At 38.3% G+C, this 18,258-nt stretch overlaps 1 protein-coding gene across 2 annotated transcripts in view; it reads left to right on the plus strand.

Moving 5' to 3' along the window:
• OLFM1 (olfactomedin 1) overlaps positions 1-18,258 on the plus strand; it is a 108,794-nt gene that overhangs the window by 60,359 nt on the left and 30,177 nt on the right. The window contains exon 1 of one of the 2 annotated variants that reach the window (XM_072431493.1): positions 8,821-9,336. The exons of the other annotated variant lie outside the window; for it this stretch is intronic. Coding sequence (XP_072287594.1) covers positions 9,271-9,336 — 66 coding nt within the window. The 5' untranslated portion in view covers positions 8,821-9,270. Of the gene's footprint in view, positions 1-8,820; positions 9,337-18,258 lie in introns of those variants that run through there. 2 annotated transcript variants of the gene reach the window in all.

An 18,258-nucleotide genomic window follows, 5' to 3' on the forward strand; every position in this document is an offset into this window, starting at 1 on the left:
TAGGAATCAACCAGGTCACAATGGGGTGTCCTAAGGAATAGGAAATGCTTTGTGTACTTTGGGCAGACTATATTAGGTAGGATTATAGAAAGTAGGACTCCTACTTTAAGAAGGTCCATAGGAGGTCTTCGGTTTTATAAACACAGATACCTATCAAGGAGGCTTCCTGTATAATGGTGTATTATTACTTGTTGTAATTAGCTATATCTGAATGGTTAATGGTTTTGTACAATTCCTCATTGTGCAGTATATTTTAGCACATTTTCATATTGGGAATTGTCCATGATAACAATGTTTCCTCCCATGTCTGGGGGTTTGATGGTGATATGATTTTGGAGTTTTTGTAGGGCTAGTTTTTGAGTTTTGGAGAAGTTTGTAGGGGGTGTATTCTAGTTAAATTGAATTCCAATATTTCCTTGGTAACAACATTAACAAATGTTTGTATGTGGATATTATATGATAAAGATGGAAAAATTAAAGATTTTGAGCATTTCTGAGGGATTTCCATGTGTCTAAAGTTTCAACAGGGACATATGTGAAAACAACAAAATGCAAGTAAAATAATATTTTATATGTTAGTGGAATTTAGTAATGTATTGTCACGGTCCCTTTCGTGACAGAAGTTTGAGGATCTGTCAGACTAGCTGCATGTGTGATTATCTGACAGCCTCTTTGGTTTTACTTGTTGCTGTGTTGTTTTTTGTAATGACCACTCCCCTTGCATCAGGTGCAGCTGGGGCTCATTACTGCTCTTCCATTTAGTCTGGCCTCAAACGCACTGGCGTTTCACGAAAATCCTGGGTCATTGGAAGCGGCTATGTCCCTAGCTGTACGTTTGGATAGACGCCTGAGGGAGAGATTAAAAGTTCCTTCTGCAGTCTCAATCCAGATGGTTAGGAGTCAGGGCTGGATTAGGGTTTTGCAAGGGGTGACCATTCCCTTTTCCCTAGGTATTTGAGGCCTAGTAGTTTATACACCTTCCTGTTACCCTCCCCTCCCTGTCATTCGTGACATGTATACTCTGCATACAAGAACCTCTATACAAATGTAGACAATATTTTATCTAATATTGTAAAATTCACCATATATAGATCATAATGGTATCTGTACATTAAAAGCACTGGTGTAAGTACCTTTAAATTCACTATAGATAAATTGTATTTCTCACTTACCATTAAGTATTATAGTGTTGATTGTTTATTTTTGTGTTATGTAACTGTTTAAGTGTTATGCAACTGTTGATTCGTGTTTTTTAATATATCTAGACTTTATACACTACTCGAGTTAAATCTCATTTTCGTGCAGTAAACACTGAGGAAGCCCATACGGGGCAAAACACGTTGGGTGCACAAGCTGCACTTAGGAAACTACATTCATTACTTGACTTGAAGTATATACACACCTACCGTTAGGAAATGTTCTGTCGGGCGACTTCCCTTTAGTTGTTCAACCTGATGTATTTTTGGCATCCTAAGCATCTATTGTTGGGCTGCGCACAGCTGAAGAGGATTCTAGAGGCTGATCAGCTCATAACTCGGTCCTGCGCTTCTATTGGCTGCTGGGACTTTAAAACCTTTTCTGCTTCCAGTCACCAGTGACTGTTATAGCGTCTGCTGGGCTTACCTGTGCTAGAGTGATTTTGAGTGTTTCTCTGTTACTGACTTTTGCCTGTTCCTGACATTCCGTTTGAACTGTGCCTGGACCTTTGCTTGTGACCCCGACTCTGCTTGTGCCTTTGTACCTTTGTACTTTGTACCTTTGTCCCTTTGTACCTCGCTCGGTGGCCTGTTTTCTTGTGTTTTGACTTCAGCTTGTTTCTGGATTTCCTGATAATTCTATACTCTGTATTTGTGAGCTCCTGGTCAGCTGCTGGCCTATATCCAGACACCATCCCTTGCGCACCAAGTCCTGGAGGCAACTGAGTGCTGGGACACGCAACCAGTCTCCTGAGGCTGAGCGGGTTTGCTATAGGTGAAGACTGCGGTGATAGATTGGGGGACTTGTATCTGGGGAATACTGGTACTGACCAGGCCTTACATTATAACAGGCCAAAACAAAACTATCCACAGTTATGGAGGATCTCTGCCAACAAATTCAGTTCCTGACAGATGCTGTTAACCAGTTGGCACAGCGTGTGGCTGCTCAGAAGCTTCAGAGGCAGAATCTGGATCCTGCTTTGGCGGCCCCTTCTGTGGAACACAAGATTCCTTTGCCAGAGAAATTTACCGGTGAATGCCAAAAGTTTGAACATTTTATGAATGCTTGCAAGTTATATTTCCAGCTGCCACTGGTATCTGGGGAATACTTGTATTGACCAGGCTTTACACCTACATTGTGTGTGTACGAAGTAGGTTTATTATATGGCTAGTGCAAACCTGATCGGCCAAATAAAAGATCTATCATGAAATCTGTATTATGTGTTGATGTACTTTGTATTCAATGAGATAATATCACTGAATTCAGTCTAATGCTTGCCAAAAAACCTCACTGTTTTTGGGTTTCCTATTTGTGCCTATCTTGGGTTAGCATTATACCTTGTGAGGGAATTTTTATTGCTAGAATTTGAACACCATTCCACTATTACACTTATTTATCCTTATACTGTTGCAAATATCCCTGGCCATGGTGCATACACTACTATCAGATCATCGGGTGCGCAATTGCATTCTGTATAGTTGGAGGTGCAGTTTGTCAAATGATAACTTTTAATTTTTTTGTTTGGTACATTAGGAACCTACTCTGGTAATGCTGGAACAAAAAAGAGGGTAATCAGTATCTTATTTACGCATCTAATATGGCAAAAATCTAGAGCACAAATTTAATCGATAGGCAAATATTGAGAGTATTATCTAATCAGATATTTTTTGTGTCAAAATTGTCCCAAGCCCAGTGCTATAGAGTGCAGGTTGTATGTACAGAATTAGTGGTAGCAGGAAAGGTGAATGAAATTTTACTGTAAGGATACAGACATTACTACTGAGAGTGGTAATTTCATGTCACACAAATCACAGCTTTTTCTAGGGCTATTCATGAAAAAATGTAAATTATCGCTATCACCATGGCAACTGCAAAATAGACAGTAATCAATCCACACAGCAAACGAGAAAAATCTATTGTTCTTAAAACAGGGTGCCGAGGGCCCTTGAAATACTGTGTGTCAATTGGCTGGACACAGGTCACGTGATAATGGGATTAATATCTCACTCCTAGGTGCTGTATATGAAAGTTTTAAGGATGCACCTGACAAAGAACACTGCCGTTTAATAACTGTTATTAGCATCTGCAGATTCTGAAATGGAGACAGAAAAGTGTAACAGTGGCTTTTAATTTACAGGAGGCCCCTAGAGGTAATAAAAGAGCTGCTGTGTAAATGTCGTGTTTTCTCTGTGATTGCTACGCTTGAACAATGTTGTGATATTAAAATGACCGTTAATAGATACAGAAATTTCTGGAGCCCATATTCCACTGCAGCATTACATAAGTCTCTGGGGCTTGTTTACAACACACAAACCTAATCAATTGGATTTTTTAACACAATATATATATATATATATATATATATATACATACAGACATACATACATACATGCAAATCAACCTCTGGCATATACCACAGCACTGTACAGAGATCAGCGGTGCACTCACATGAGTCTGAGTCATATGTCTAGCAATTTTGGTTTAAATGTCTTAATGTGTTTCAGAGTGATGGCATACACACATCCAAATATAGCTCTGACATATAGCACAGTGCTATACAAAGATGACTGGCGCACTCACATGAGTCTCAGTCATATGTATGTCAAGTTTGGTTGGAATGTCTCCATGTGTTTTCGAGTGATGGTGGAACATACACACATACATACATTTTTTATATATAGATTTATATAGCTCAGACATATACCATAGTGCTGTACAGTGAAACACTGAGCTAGACCCATCAATCTCTGTACAGAGGAGCTGACACTCTAATGTCCCCCCACAGTCACACACTATTATTATACATTTATATACCTCTGACATATACCACAGCGCTGTACAAGGATTAGCGGTGTCATATGTCTATGATGGTGGAACATAGCAAGTTTGGTTGAAAAGTCTCCATGCATTTCCTAGTGATGACATACACACATCCAAATATAACTCTGACTTATAGCACAGTGCTGTACAAAGATGACTGGTGCACTCAAAAGTCTCAGTCATAATAAGTTTGATTGAAACATCCTCATGCTTTTTTTAGTGATCACATACACACATCTATATATATAACACATACATCTATCTGAATATAGCGCTAACATCTAGCACAGCGCTGTACAAAGATCAGCGTTGCACTCACATGAGTCTCAGCCATATCTCTAGCAAGTTTGCTTGAAATGTCTCCATGTGTTTCCGAGAGATGGTGAGACATACATATGTATATACATACATCCAAATATAGCTCTGACATATAGCACAGCACTGTACAAAGATCAGCGGTGCACTCACATGAGTCTGAGTCATATGTCCAGCAAGTTTGGTTGAAATGTCTCCATGTGTTTCCTAGTGATCAGTGGTACACTCACATGAGTCTGAGTCATATGTCTAGCATATTTGGTTGAAATGTGTCGATGCGTTTCCTAGTGATGGTGGAACATAGCAAGTTTGGTTGAAATGTCTTCATGCGTTTCATCCAAATATAGCTCTGACATATAGCACAGCGCTGTACAAAGATGACAGGTGCACTCACACGAGTCTCAGTCATATGTATGGCAGGTTTGGTTGAAATGTCTCCATGCATTTTCGAGTGATGGTGGAACATACATACATACATACATACATACATCCAAATATAGCTCTGACATATACCACAGTGATTTTATATATATATATATATGTGTGTGTGTGTGTGTATTTCCCCAAGGGGCAAATAAAGACACAACTAAAATACATACAGGAGAGCCAGAATTTTTAATTCTGTTCATCCAATCCTGTGCTACACCCAAAAATCCTTTGGGATCCAGCGAAAGACTCTTATCCAAAATCTAGCAACCAATGGGCAAATCCACCGGACATGAAGAACATCAAAAGTTACTTGACAACAGTTCTTGAACAAAGAGATTGGGGAAGGTTAGCAAGTCTGCAAGGGACTATATACCAAATATTTAACACATTTAGAGCTGATTGTTGTGTCCAAATGTTGAGCCTGATTTAATAAACGTCTCTAAGACTGGAGAAGATAAACTATCATGGGAGAACCTGGGTGGTCCAGCAAACCTGGAATGGATCAGGTCTATGATTGAAAACATTTGCCAGCTTATAGAAAATTATTCCCAAGAAAACCATCCCAGGTTTGCTGGATCACCCAGGTTCTGCCTTTATAATCTATCTTCTAAGGTCTTGGAGAGCATTACTAAATTAGACCCATTGAGTCAACAGGAGAGATTAGATAACCAAATCTCTGTCAAATCACTTTACCAACCAATTACATAATTATGTGTTCCACAGCTGAGAGAACAATTATTATGCAACTAAAATAGTGATTAAATTAAGTAGCTACTGGGCTTTGAAAACAAATCTGTTCAGAAAAGGTGACCAGGGGTGGTAAAGATTTATCAAAAATATTATGTAAAATCCAACGTCTCAATTGAAGATATCTATATTACTGGGAGCTTGTGATTTGTCTTTAAAGTGGAAGTAAGTTTAAAACTTGGCAATCAGGCAGATATTTATTGCAGAAAGGGAAATTAGACAGGAACATTTCCACAAAACATATTTAGCTGCCTGATCATTGTCTTTGTCTATCAAAAAACGCATCCTGGCTTTTCCTGCAGCTGCTGGGAATGAATGAACTCCAGCATGCCGGTGTAGAAACAAAAAAATTTGAAGTTGTCCTATATGTGTAAGCCATGCTGAGAAAAGGATTCATGGGAGAAGGTATCATATGACATGATCCATGGTACTGTCTTAGTTTTAAATTGTGTAAAGAGATGATTTTTTTAGAGCAACTAAAGAGGTTCCTCAGAACCTGCAAACAGGACTGTCAAAGGGGCAATTTAAGTAGCCTGCCAATGTTTACATAAGTTGGGAACCTCTATTCCAGTAGAACAGCGATGTATATACATGGTAGTTCTAGGTACCTTGGTGGCAACCCAATTAAATTTCATAGTGAAACATTGATTTTTGATGAATTAAGAAAGATAATTATTTAAGAGCTATAGCAGGTAATGAAATTGGATGAACTTGGAATAGATAAAGGAGTTTCAGTAGTATGGTCATTTTGATTGAGAGAATTCTTCACATGAATAACTGCATTTTTACTTTTTTCAGGTGTTTGCTTGCATTAGCAATGCACTACATGCCATGTGCAAGAATATTTACCCCTCCAGCTGCTTACCAAAATTAGGTCATTGCACTTGCAGTAAATGCATTAAACAATACACCTCGACAAATGCTGAAAATCTTTGAACAAACATTTAGCATTTACTATCTGTTACCACTTCTGGGTGTCCAGGGGTTGCCAGTAGGTACCTAGGAGTGATAAACCCAACCATTAGTTACACATTGGTTTTAAATTAGCATGAAAAGCCATCCAAAGACATATTAATATAGGATAAAAATTAAAAAATAATTAATTCAGCTCTGTAATTGCTATACAATTTAATGTATTTTCTTAATTATAGATAGTATGAATACCTGAATTTGCCTAATATTAGCTTCCTGCAGTCTGCTGTGCAGGAGGCAAGAGGAAGCAAAAGGAGCCAGGTGTGCCACATTGCATGTGTACATGATGAGAAAGATGAGCTTATCAGTATTTCACTTCTCCTTTCACTGTCAAATTCAAAGGTGGGAATGAACCTGTAAATAAACGTGATGTAATGCCACATATGGATACAAAAATGAGCAGGTATATCACTTACCATACATGTATTTAAATTACCCATTGTATGAGATGCGGTTTTATTTTTATAAATAAAAATTACTGCATTGGTTTGTGTTACATCTGCCTAGAGTTCAGATATCTGATTGTTATGTTAATATGATCTTAATGGACAGCGATTTGGGCAGGTGGTTGTTGCAGAAAGGAACAGACAATATCCCTTCTTCAATACCAGTCTCACCTGCCTGATCGTGCCAGGATCCCCGGCACAGCCAATGAAGATGGCCGAAGATCATTGCTGGGCACAAAAAGAAATATGACAGCTCCCAGTGAGGGACCACTGATAGCTAAGTGCTGTAAGGTTTAGTTCTACTTTTAAGCCAAGCTCTTATTAATGCATTCCTTTTAGTGTAGGAAGACATAGATGTAACAAGGTGGGAGTATTTTTTATGGATCTACAAATGTCAAAAAATGACCCAAAACACAATCAAAAAGTAATATATATCAATATTGGATGTATACAATGGTCCAAAACAGCAAAAGCTTCAATGGCAACACAACATTCAACTAACATTTTGGCCAAACATCTTCTTTATACTTTACTGTCAAAAACATGAACATAATAATATAGTATTATATTTTGTATATTTCCAGCTGCTCTCCATCTCACGACCTGTTAGATCATCAACTACCACAATTATTAGATCAATCCAGCCAGAACAATTATAAGAAGGAGGACACAAGACATTCACAAGGATGTGGGATGTTCACACAAATTCACAGGTACATCCACAACATGTGTTTAGTGTTCCATGTTTTTATTTAACTTAGGAAAGCTCTCTAGTTGTAGAACCATAAAGTTTTTGCTACTCCTGCTACAACAGGGAAGAAATACAACTTTAATTAGTTTTCTTGTTCCCTGTGCCTTCACCGGGGAGATTTTTTTTTGTTTCAGTGACAGTTTGCCAAATGCAAATATGTGGGAGATATTTTTACCAATAGTAACACCAATCTAGAAGAGGCTCTAAATTCATGTTCAAATTATTTTAAAGAAATCTGTTAGAAGTGAAATGTTGGTGCTGCCATTGAACAGTTGCTTCTGATAATGAAATTTGCCTGGTTGTATGGCTACAATCAGAGGTCTGAAACAAGCATGTGTCTGAAACAAAAGTGTCAGAATTCTTTATTTGTCAGGGAGGCAGTGATGTGCACAACTTAACATGGATCTCACTTTATAAAAGGTAAACTGGGGTTTTCTTTTCTTTTTTTTTTTTTACAATATTTTTTTCTAATGCCAGTGATCATTTAAAGTGGGGATTCGGTAGTGGGTATGGGTAGGGGGTAACCTGGAAATCAAGTGGAAATAAAACCTACAGGCATTTGTTAATTGTTTTTACAAATCATCACTTGCTAGGTAATACTGAGCAGTCTGTTCTGTTCAATGGACAGGGGAGAAGAAGCTGTTGGGGTAGAATGTTGGCATTTAATTATTTATTGATACACTGTGGTGGATCACTAAACAACATTGTTGGACACCTGTCTGTGTGATTGTTTCCCTTAAAGGGTACCAAAACTCATAATTTTCACTTTACAAGGTGTTAAAGGGTAGACAACAAAGGGTAGCCTGCTAACCATTTGGCTAAAACCAGAATCACAGCAATGGGTGGTGTAAGCCTTTAATTCATTGTACACATTGTGCAATGGAGGGCTGAGACCAGGCAGCTGTGATTAGATGTATTGATCAACCAGATCCTGATGCTGAAACCTTGGAGAGAGCATGTTCACAAGAACAATAGCCCCCTGCCTGTGTATGTGGACTCTCTCTCTCTCTCTCTCTCTCTCTCTCACAGGTCCAGCAAGCGGGCAAATAATAAAAGGCCAATCTGTGATTGCTGCACAATAGCCAATCAGGATGAGGCTTACAGGCTGCCTTCTGCTGGCAGAGAAACCAGCCCATCACAGGGAAAATTGTGCTACCTTTTCACTAGCACCATCACTGCTAACCACCGCTTCTATCATCCCCCCCCCCCCTTCCTCCCTCAACCGCTGCCCTTCCTGCCTTAACCGCTGCCCTTCCTTTCACGGCAAACTTTTGGCACCATCAACACCATTGTTTTGTGCTCCGTTCCGTTGTGCTCAGTTCCTCCTCGCAAATGCCTTTCAATCAAGGAAGCCATTAAATAAGACAGAGACACAGAGGGACACGGAGATCGCAGCGGATCGGGATAGAGAACAAATATGCAAAGTGGACACTTTCCACAGCAGACTCCTCGCCTCGTCTCCTAGGGCATCTGAGACGCAGCGGAAGGACGGAAGAGACGGGCGGCTGCGGAACAAAATCACACAGAGGAGAAGGCAAAGAGACAGAAGAGAGAACAAGGAATCGCCGTCACGGCTGAACCTGGCACCCGGAGATGCAACCCAAAAGCAAGCTTATGAGCCTTTTCCTCCTCATCTTGATGGGCACCGAACTCACCCAAGTAGGTCATTGTCAAACCCTTCCCTTTGCTCTGATGGAGCGCAGCTCAGCGCTGTGTTGCTGTCTGTGCTCTATCCAACCGGCTCTCCCCATACAGGCGTCCACATTGCTGCTGCGATCACAACCCCTCTTTCCACAACCTCTGGGGCAAATCTAGAATTATAACTTGTCCCAAATCTCCATGGATATTGGAGCATGTGGTGATGTTGTTGCCACCCCCTTTCTGGTCAGTTCAGAGGGTATGAGAGGCCAGCTCTGGCTACAAAGACCATTTGCCATATGTAAGCTATGGCAGTATTGGTTAGAGCCTTGTCTTTACCATAGATGTTAACTTTTTCCAATTTCCCGGGACATTTCCAGTACAGGACAACTTAGCATTAAAAATGTTGCCCTGGGTTTCCAAGACCAGCTGTTCTTAGATGTGCTTCTCTCTACACATTGCCATGAATTGTAAATATGACCTGGTGGTCTTGGTGTTTGTTCACTTAGTGTTTGCTGCCAACACTCCACCATAAAAAAAAAAAAAAAAAAAAAAAAAAAAAACATTTTGGCAAAAAATCTTCCATTTGGGTATATCGATATTGTGAAGGCCCACAGATGCTGTTCTGAGCAGCTTGTTGACTTCAAATATGCCAGCTAAGCAGTGGGATGTCCTCGAAATGTATTTGTAATTGTTAGCAGATATTTCTTTCTCTCCCAAGTTTCCTTTGCGCAGCAGAAGGTTCATTTGTAATGGTGATAAAAAATAAATTACAGGGTTGAACTTTTTTTTAACATCTTCTTAGTGTGTCAGTCGATTGCATCCATCTGAATTGCTGAGTGTGCGTGTTGGTGGTAAATCCAAGTGGTTTAGTTTTTGGTACCATCACAATATTTTCATACAATACAATAGTGTAGTCTTGTAGCAATTTATGAAATTCTTAGGCTTTGTGTAGACATATTACATGAAATGATCAGAACGCTGATTGCAGAGCTTACACATCTATGTAAGTGTGGGGCTAGCATAGTACAGATAAAGTGGGAAAGAGTCTTTAGATCTTGTGCTTGCTTCCTGATTGCCTCTTCAGGATAAAATGCATCGCTCCAATGGTTGAATGGGATAATGATAAACCACCACAGCACCTGGAATAAAAATTGTGGATGTGATCGATTATATTGTGTGTGTCCGCTTGTACTCCCAAAGCTGCTGCTATTGAGCATCCTTCTGTATGCCATGGTTTTGAGTGACAATGACATTTAAATGTCCTTTCTGTGTGTGCTACTGAGATCTGGGGGGCAATTAGCTGCATGGTTACACGTGAACTTTATTTATAGCTGGTGAACATAACCACCAACTGTACAAATTTGTTTGATTAGCCAAATTGGAGTCAAGTAGAGTGGATTTACACTTTTTTAATAGGATTATGGATAGAAAGCTAGCAGAACCATGGACCTGATCCTAATTAGATGTGGATTTATGGACACATAAGCTGGCGAATTGTATTTTTATTCTGGGGGGCTCAGTTGGCAGATAATTTGCAGTATGCTACTCATAAATGCTATATAAAGACATTCATTAAAAACATTGATTGCAATCACCCAGATTTCAACAACATTTAGGGCAGTGAGATCAAAGCTGACTTGTTACTATGGGATACTGCTCTCCTCATGCGCACCTTGTCACTTGAAGTGGCTGAGCAGGGTAGCATAGATGGAGATGTCCGTGTTGTGTGTCTGCACTGGATGACTGATGGCTTGCTTGTGATATCTGTAAATATCTTACAAAAAACTGTTTTTGGAGCCTTTCATATAGTAAATAAAGTAGCACTCCATTATTGAAAAGATACTCCGGATTTGAGTTAGATGGCTGCAGAAGAGAGACCAGTTTAATGCATTCAGCTTTTTATTCGCTTTACCAGTATAGTGAGCGGGTCTGATCGATGTAAACACTCGAGATAAAATGTGCCAGCCGTGGATATCCTGCGTTTGTGTACCATTAGTGAACAGCTTGTTTAATTCTAAACACAGACATAAGCAGGAACCCCAAGAAGTTCAGCATAATATTCTGCCAGGCACAGGTGATGAAGTACAAGCTCCCCCATAACCCACAATCGCATGCGGCTCTGTCTGACAATCAGTGTCACAGCCAGACGCTCACGGCCGCTTCGCCGCAGCACAGAATCACTGATGATGAATGGAGAGAAGGAGAGGCAGATAAATTGCTACCTGAGTGGCTATTGGGGATTTTTTAGGCTGGTGGGCAGCCGTGTGGAGAACAACACAGAAAAAGATCTTACAAAGTGACTTTCAGGCACAGGGAGGATGCTGGCCTTTATTGCACTCATAGAACAGAGCTGCAGAGGTAATTGCACATGAACAGCAGGGCTACATCAATCTCTGTACCGTTTCCACTACGTTACACATTCATATATGATCTTACATGTTGCTACAGACTGACCGCAAGCAACTGTTTTCCGTTGTCATTAGGCAGAGTAGATCATAACCAGAACCTGGATACATTGGTTTTATTATTTCAATGGCACTGCCGTATACTGCAGTGCTGTACTGAGAACATTGAGACATTCACATCATTCTCTGTTCTAGAGGAGCTTACACTATATTCTTACCCCCACAGTCACACCCTATTTATCTTATAGCTCTGACATATTCTGCAGTGCTTTAAAGTAAGCATTTTACCATTCACAAGGTCTCTGCACTAGAGGAGCTTATACTAAAGCTGTATTCTGGTATTAGTATACATTATAATAGTTCTGAATTATCTGCTGTACAGAGAACATACAGCTCATTACATCAGTCTCTGATGTAATGTTCCCTCTACAGTAACATAAAAAATATATATATATATATATATATATATCTGACAAAAAAATATATACAAAAAAAATATATAAAAAATATATATATATCTGACATATTATGTAGTGCTGTACAGAGAACACTGTAACAGTCACATAGGTAAGTCTTTACACCAAAAGGAGCCTATTCTCCCTACTGTAATGACTGCACCACAGTCACTCCAAAAAATGATTATACATTTTTATATAGCATATTCTGCAAAGCTTTTTACTGAGAACATTGACTATCCACATTGTTCTCTGTGTTAGTATTTATTTGGGTTGTGGGAAAAAAGCTGCACCAACATAAAATCTTCACTAGAAAAGTGTGCCTGCTTGATAATTATCATTAAGGAGTCCAGCATGCCAACAACGAACAATTCAGGATGGGGAACATCCCACCCTGTGGCAGACAGGGAGAACTATCCCTGGCATTTATGTCAGACCAGTCCACATATATAGAGATTGCTAAAGTTTTCAAAAAAACATCTGAACACAAAATGGTGTGTACTTTCCCTAATGTTTTTCCTGTTCAAGAAAAACAGGTTTGTTTGAGGCTGAGCTGCCCATAAGTGCTCTACCTTTGTCGAAGTTACACCAGATCATCAGCCCAGGCACCTTTTTGCTGTTGCTGTAAATAATGAACAAAAAGAATCTGCTGCTGAGCAGTCACCTGCCATGGAAGTCAAAATTGGGAAAAATTAGGCTTTCTGATGGTTACCAAAATTGGACCAAGTGTTTTGCTAGGATTCAGGAGTGTGTGGGGTTCTGGGGATGATTGGAGGAGTGATGGTAATAGGTGACGTCTTTACTTAGTCTAAGGTAGATAGATAAGGTGAAAGATAACCCAAACCTGCACCACTATGTCTCATTGCAGAAGTTGTGTAAGGAAAAATTATGAAAGAAACTGGGTTTTTTTGGCAATTGGGTAGTATATTCAGTGAGTTATATTCAAATTCATATAAAACACAATTCATAATTCAGTAAATGATTGATACGGTCTTCCCCCAATCAAGATACAGTGGGGTGTAGGACCATCGGACCAGACATAAATATCCCTGATACTTATTAAAAGGAATAACGAGGGGTGGAAAAGCGGTAATGTCTCACGACCCGACGCGTTTCGCCAAACCGCTTCCTCAGGTGATCCGTGAGCCGCATTAGTTGATGTCAGAAATGGGATTAATAACGCAGGGATTAGTCAGGTTATTCGGTGCTAAGAATTACAGTTCATAAGTTTAAACTTTGGTTAGAGAAAGAATGATTTAAATCTGCACAGAGGGTAGCAATAGCAGTCCCAAGAGTGAGAACTGAGGAATTGAAATCTCAGGAAATGAACTCATAATACTGACTTCGCATCTGCAAGCCCACATTTCTGGACGCCAACTACATCACCACATCTTGGGACTGCTATTGCCAAAGTTTGAACTGTAACTGTTTGGCGAAGCGCGTCGGGTCACGAGACGTTACCGCTTTCTACCGCTTGTTCCTATTATTAGGAGTCAGGGATATTTATGGCTAGTCCGATGGTCTTACACCCCACTGTATCTTGATTTGGGGAAGACCATATCACTTATTTGTTTCACTCAATAACTTTATTATGAACTGTGTTTTATATGAATTTGAATATAACTCATATATACTACCCAGTTGCTAAAAAAAAACAGTTTCTTTCTTCATTTTTTCTTACACATATGGTATGCGTCCAGCATACATGGGGCTGGCAAGTCAAACCTTGTAGAATACAATTGGAGGCTAGGAGACGCTTTTCTTTTTACATTTGTCATTGCAGTAGTTGTTTGTCAAAACCAGCCACAAATATATTGGAGCTCCCAGACAAAAAATGCACTTACTTGCTTAGTGTTGCTGATTCTACTAAAAATTGGACACTCTGTATAAGTGAGGGATTAACTGCTAGTCCCTGGTCATGGTATGTAATTTAATCAGTTTGACTTTTAATATGATTTTATCACTTACTAAAATTTGAAATTATGATAAATTTACTTTATCAATTGTGCTGATGGCTTAATGTAAGATTGTAGTGTTCTTGGTTTGGGTGAAATCATTTAAACTAGTCTGTTAAATGCTATAGTGGTGTACAGAGTGGGGCCAACAATACTCCAGATTTTTTATTTTACACTCTACCCTATGTGATATTTTTTTGCATAGATATAGCTACTAAAAGGATTCAAAATGATAAAAACACTGACCACACTGAGAGCTGGAATACCCAAACAAAACAATGAATATTACCTGCCATAGTCTTTTAAAAAAGGAGGAAGAAAATAAATGCTATAACCATTTTAATCTATAGCAATATGAGATTTCATAGCACTATAACGTGCCACATCAGACATCCTGGAAGCACCAATGGTACTTTCTGAAACTTCTGTTCTAACAGTAGTTTTCATCTTAGTTTCAGTCAGTATTTCAATATGTTTAGGCACAACACCACTCATCCCTATGCTACTCGTTCCTCCTACTCCTGGCTATAGGTTGGTCAGTTACCTGATGGTGTAGGTGTCTACGTAACTCTATTTTAAGTCAAGCCATTAACAATTCAATTTTTCCTCAATGACTAGTATTCATCGGACAAAAAGTGCAGGGTAATCCAAAAAATTACAGGTATTACTTTACCAGAAAGTAAGAAGAAAAAAAAACATTGTTCTCGGCACAAATAAGGTTCTATTTATAAAGCAGATATTTTGACATTCCCTGAAACATTCTATAGTGGGGAATCTTTTAGGTCTATGTGTTTCATTGGCAGTAATTGACTTTCCATCAGTGAATGTTTCAGGGAATGTCATATTCATTGCTTAAAGAATAGACCCCTAAGAGTGTCTTTTCCTCAATTAAGGAATGAGACTTCCTCGTAATGTCCAATAGGAAGTAAAAGGTTTTTTTCCTAATACACCAATATTATATTTATTTTGAAAATGGTTCGGTATAAAAACATAGAAAGAGAAATTAAATGGGTTGGATAATCACATGTTGACAAGCAATTCAATAAACTGTTTATAAAAGTATATTGACCATCTATCCGTTTTGCATAGAAGCCCTTGTTTGTGCCTAGAACCTTGACAAATAATATCTACATCAGTCAAGTCAATCTACAACATCTTGACATTAGTCAAGCTTTTCATGAATTTCTTGAATTCTGGTAAAGTGAGTTTTAAATGTATCTCTTAGTATTATTTTATTTTATTGTTTTTATTGTTACTGTTATTGAACTGTTTAAAAAAGTAAAAACCTTTAAAAAATATATAAAAATTTGAACTGTAAAAAAAAATGTATCTCTTAATAAGTAGTGCATTTTAGAAAGTGGTTGGCTTCACTGATGCTTTGAGCATGGGTACTTGGCAATATATATTTTTTCAGTTACAGGTAATTTATGTTAACAGCCTCTCTAAAAGCCAATATTAGCTGAAGGTGTCAGGAGGGTGGACTGGTGTAAATCTGTTCACTCTTTAACCCAGTCATACTTTTCCAAAGCTTTAAAAAAATTAGTGCATTTAACGCACTAGAGATTTTTCAGCATCCACACAAACCAACCAAATTTAGATGTACAGATTTTTCAGGGTTTTGTTTTCCTTAACCCTGCTGTCACCTGGGATCAATATAAAATCATTATAAATATTCTGTCAGCTCTGACGTCGAAGCTGATTGAATTACTGGAAGAAAGCAAAATGAGATTGTGATATCTTTTCCTGCCGATATAAAAAGGGGGGGGGGGGGGGTGTTTCAGGGTACTAGGGGCAGTAGTTGTTGGTGATGTTTGAAAACAGATCAGAAATGCCAGCCATAATTCTATTAGCACAAATGTTTTGTGGAACACAAGCATTGTTAGAGTGTACCCTGTTCCCAAATTTGCTTGGCCAGGTTTCTTTCATTTTTTAGTTTACTTTACAACAAGCTTGTCAGCTGGAATTCTCTAATAAGCTTCTCATTTCACTGACAGTACCCACTGAAGGCATTTTTTATTAAAAATCATCTATTACAGGCTCCCAGGCCTGTAACTTCTATTTGGGCAGAATGGGGTGTGGCCTCTGCCTTTCATTTTATGAGGCAAAAATGTGTATATTAACACACGCACACACATAATCTGCACATTAAATGTATGTGTGTATTGAGATTAAAATAATGTGTTTAAAATTACATAAAGGGTTTATTAGACTTTCTATATGACATTCATTTTGCGCAGCAAAACTCCACATCTGGGTGTGTCTTGTTAAAGCCCCCCTACCTTCCTGACAGGCAGGATAAGAATGCTGTACACTGCCTCTGCAGGTGACATCTGGTATTTAAACAGACCAGCACTCTTAAAGTGGACCCCTTCTATCTTTTCAGGTCCACATAGGAAAATTCGACAATTTAAAGCAACAGCAAAATGGTAACTTTTAGCTGAATAACTAAAGTCAGGAGGATGCATCAGGCACTGATATCTGTCAAAGTTTGTGAACACAGCCAAGAACAATACATGCATTAGGCTCCCATTTAGTATATATCCACTGTGGGTTGCAACATTATTGGTGAGAGCAGGTCACACAGTGAACTCACCACTTCACTTCCCCATCTTCCTATATAACACTGCACATACACTTCTGTAAAATGTAGTTATAAAAAAAAATTTCTTAAAAAAAAATTTCTAGAAGGATGAATAAAAAAAGTGCTACTTTACAAACATGGTTGATACAAGGTTGTTGGATAGTGTTGAAATCTGAAGTCTAGTTTAAATAATTTCTCAAAGCTTAAAAGTGGTTTCTTGAAATACTATTGTTCAATCTTCCTGCATATATTTATCATGGTTTCTTTTAACCTAATTTTTGAATCAAAATATACACGAGAACATCAATGCAGCTTGGATGCACGGTTTGGATGTAATTGTCTGTAGTAATTGATTTATCAGTATATTGTGGAACATACAAAAACATTCACCCATTCTGTATGATGGGTGCAATTCTTAGTATCTGTCTTTATGCTGTGTTTCTGTACATTCCATTGAAGCACTTCTCTTGTATGCTGGGTGTAATTCTCAGTATGAATGCATAGACCATGCACAGTACTACTTTTCTTGTTCTATATCTTTTGTATAATTCTCATGATCTGTATAATACGAATTAGTGTGAACGGTAACAATGCCTTGTTCCGTACGCTGGGTGTAATTCTATATCTTATTCTGTATGTGCAATACTTAAGCACATTTCTTGATTTGCACAATGGGTGCTATTCACAGTATGCTCCTATTTTGTCAGTAAAGAATATGATTAGTAACATTTTTCTGTATCAAATCAAAGTGTCTGTTCTATTTTTGTGTATCTTTTCTGCTCAGTTTTGCTTTTTTGCTTGTCCAGATTCTGTATATATTTAGACACAATCTCAGTGTAAGATCTTGTGTGTATAACTGCATGAATCTCAGGATCTGTTCTTATTTTTGTATGGACACTGTACAGTAGCACTTCTCATGTTTAATGGACAGGATATATAGGCTTGTTTTGTGTCCTTTGTATTTATAGATTGTTCTTTGTATGAAAAAGACCACTTGTCCTACTGCATTCTGGGTGTAATTCAAAGTATACAGACTATCCAGGATAGATATGTTCCCCTATTAAAGAAAAGGAAGACCTTTTGCTCTAGATGAAGCTTTTATTAACATATGTATGAGAAGTCAAATATAACTATTGTTATGAAAAGTTTACAATATGCGTGTGTTTATAACAGAAGAAAGGTTAGGGTAAACATAAAGTAACAACCCAGAACGGGAGTTTTTACCTTACAAGTTACATGAACACATTTGGTGCACTATAGAAACAGTTAACCTCTTTTCTGGAAACCTGTTTAATCAACATCCATTTGGGGGTTTTGTCATGAGTCCAAAAATAACTGCTACCATCATAAGTGTCAAGAGGGTATATGGTTTTTTTTTTTGGTTTTTTGTTCCCATAGTACAGTAGTGAGTTGGTCTCAAGTTTGGTATATGTTGAGATAGCTCAGGAGTGATCTTGAATTATTTTGTATAGTATGTATTGAAGCAATGTGGAATAAAATGTTCTTATTATATGAGGCATAAGCTTTAAATGTGGAATATTTTT

The sequence above is a fragment of the Pyxicephalus adspersus genome, chromosome Z, assembly GCF_032062135.1.
Source record: "Pyxicephalus adspersus chromosome Z, UCB_Pads_2.0, whole genome shotgun sequence".
Taxonomy (NCBI): domain Eukaryota; kingdom Metazoa; phylum Chordata; class Amphibia; order Anura; family Pyxicephalidae; genus Pyxicephalus; species Pyxicephalus adspersus.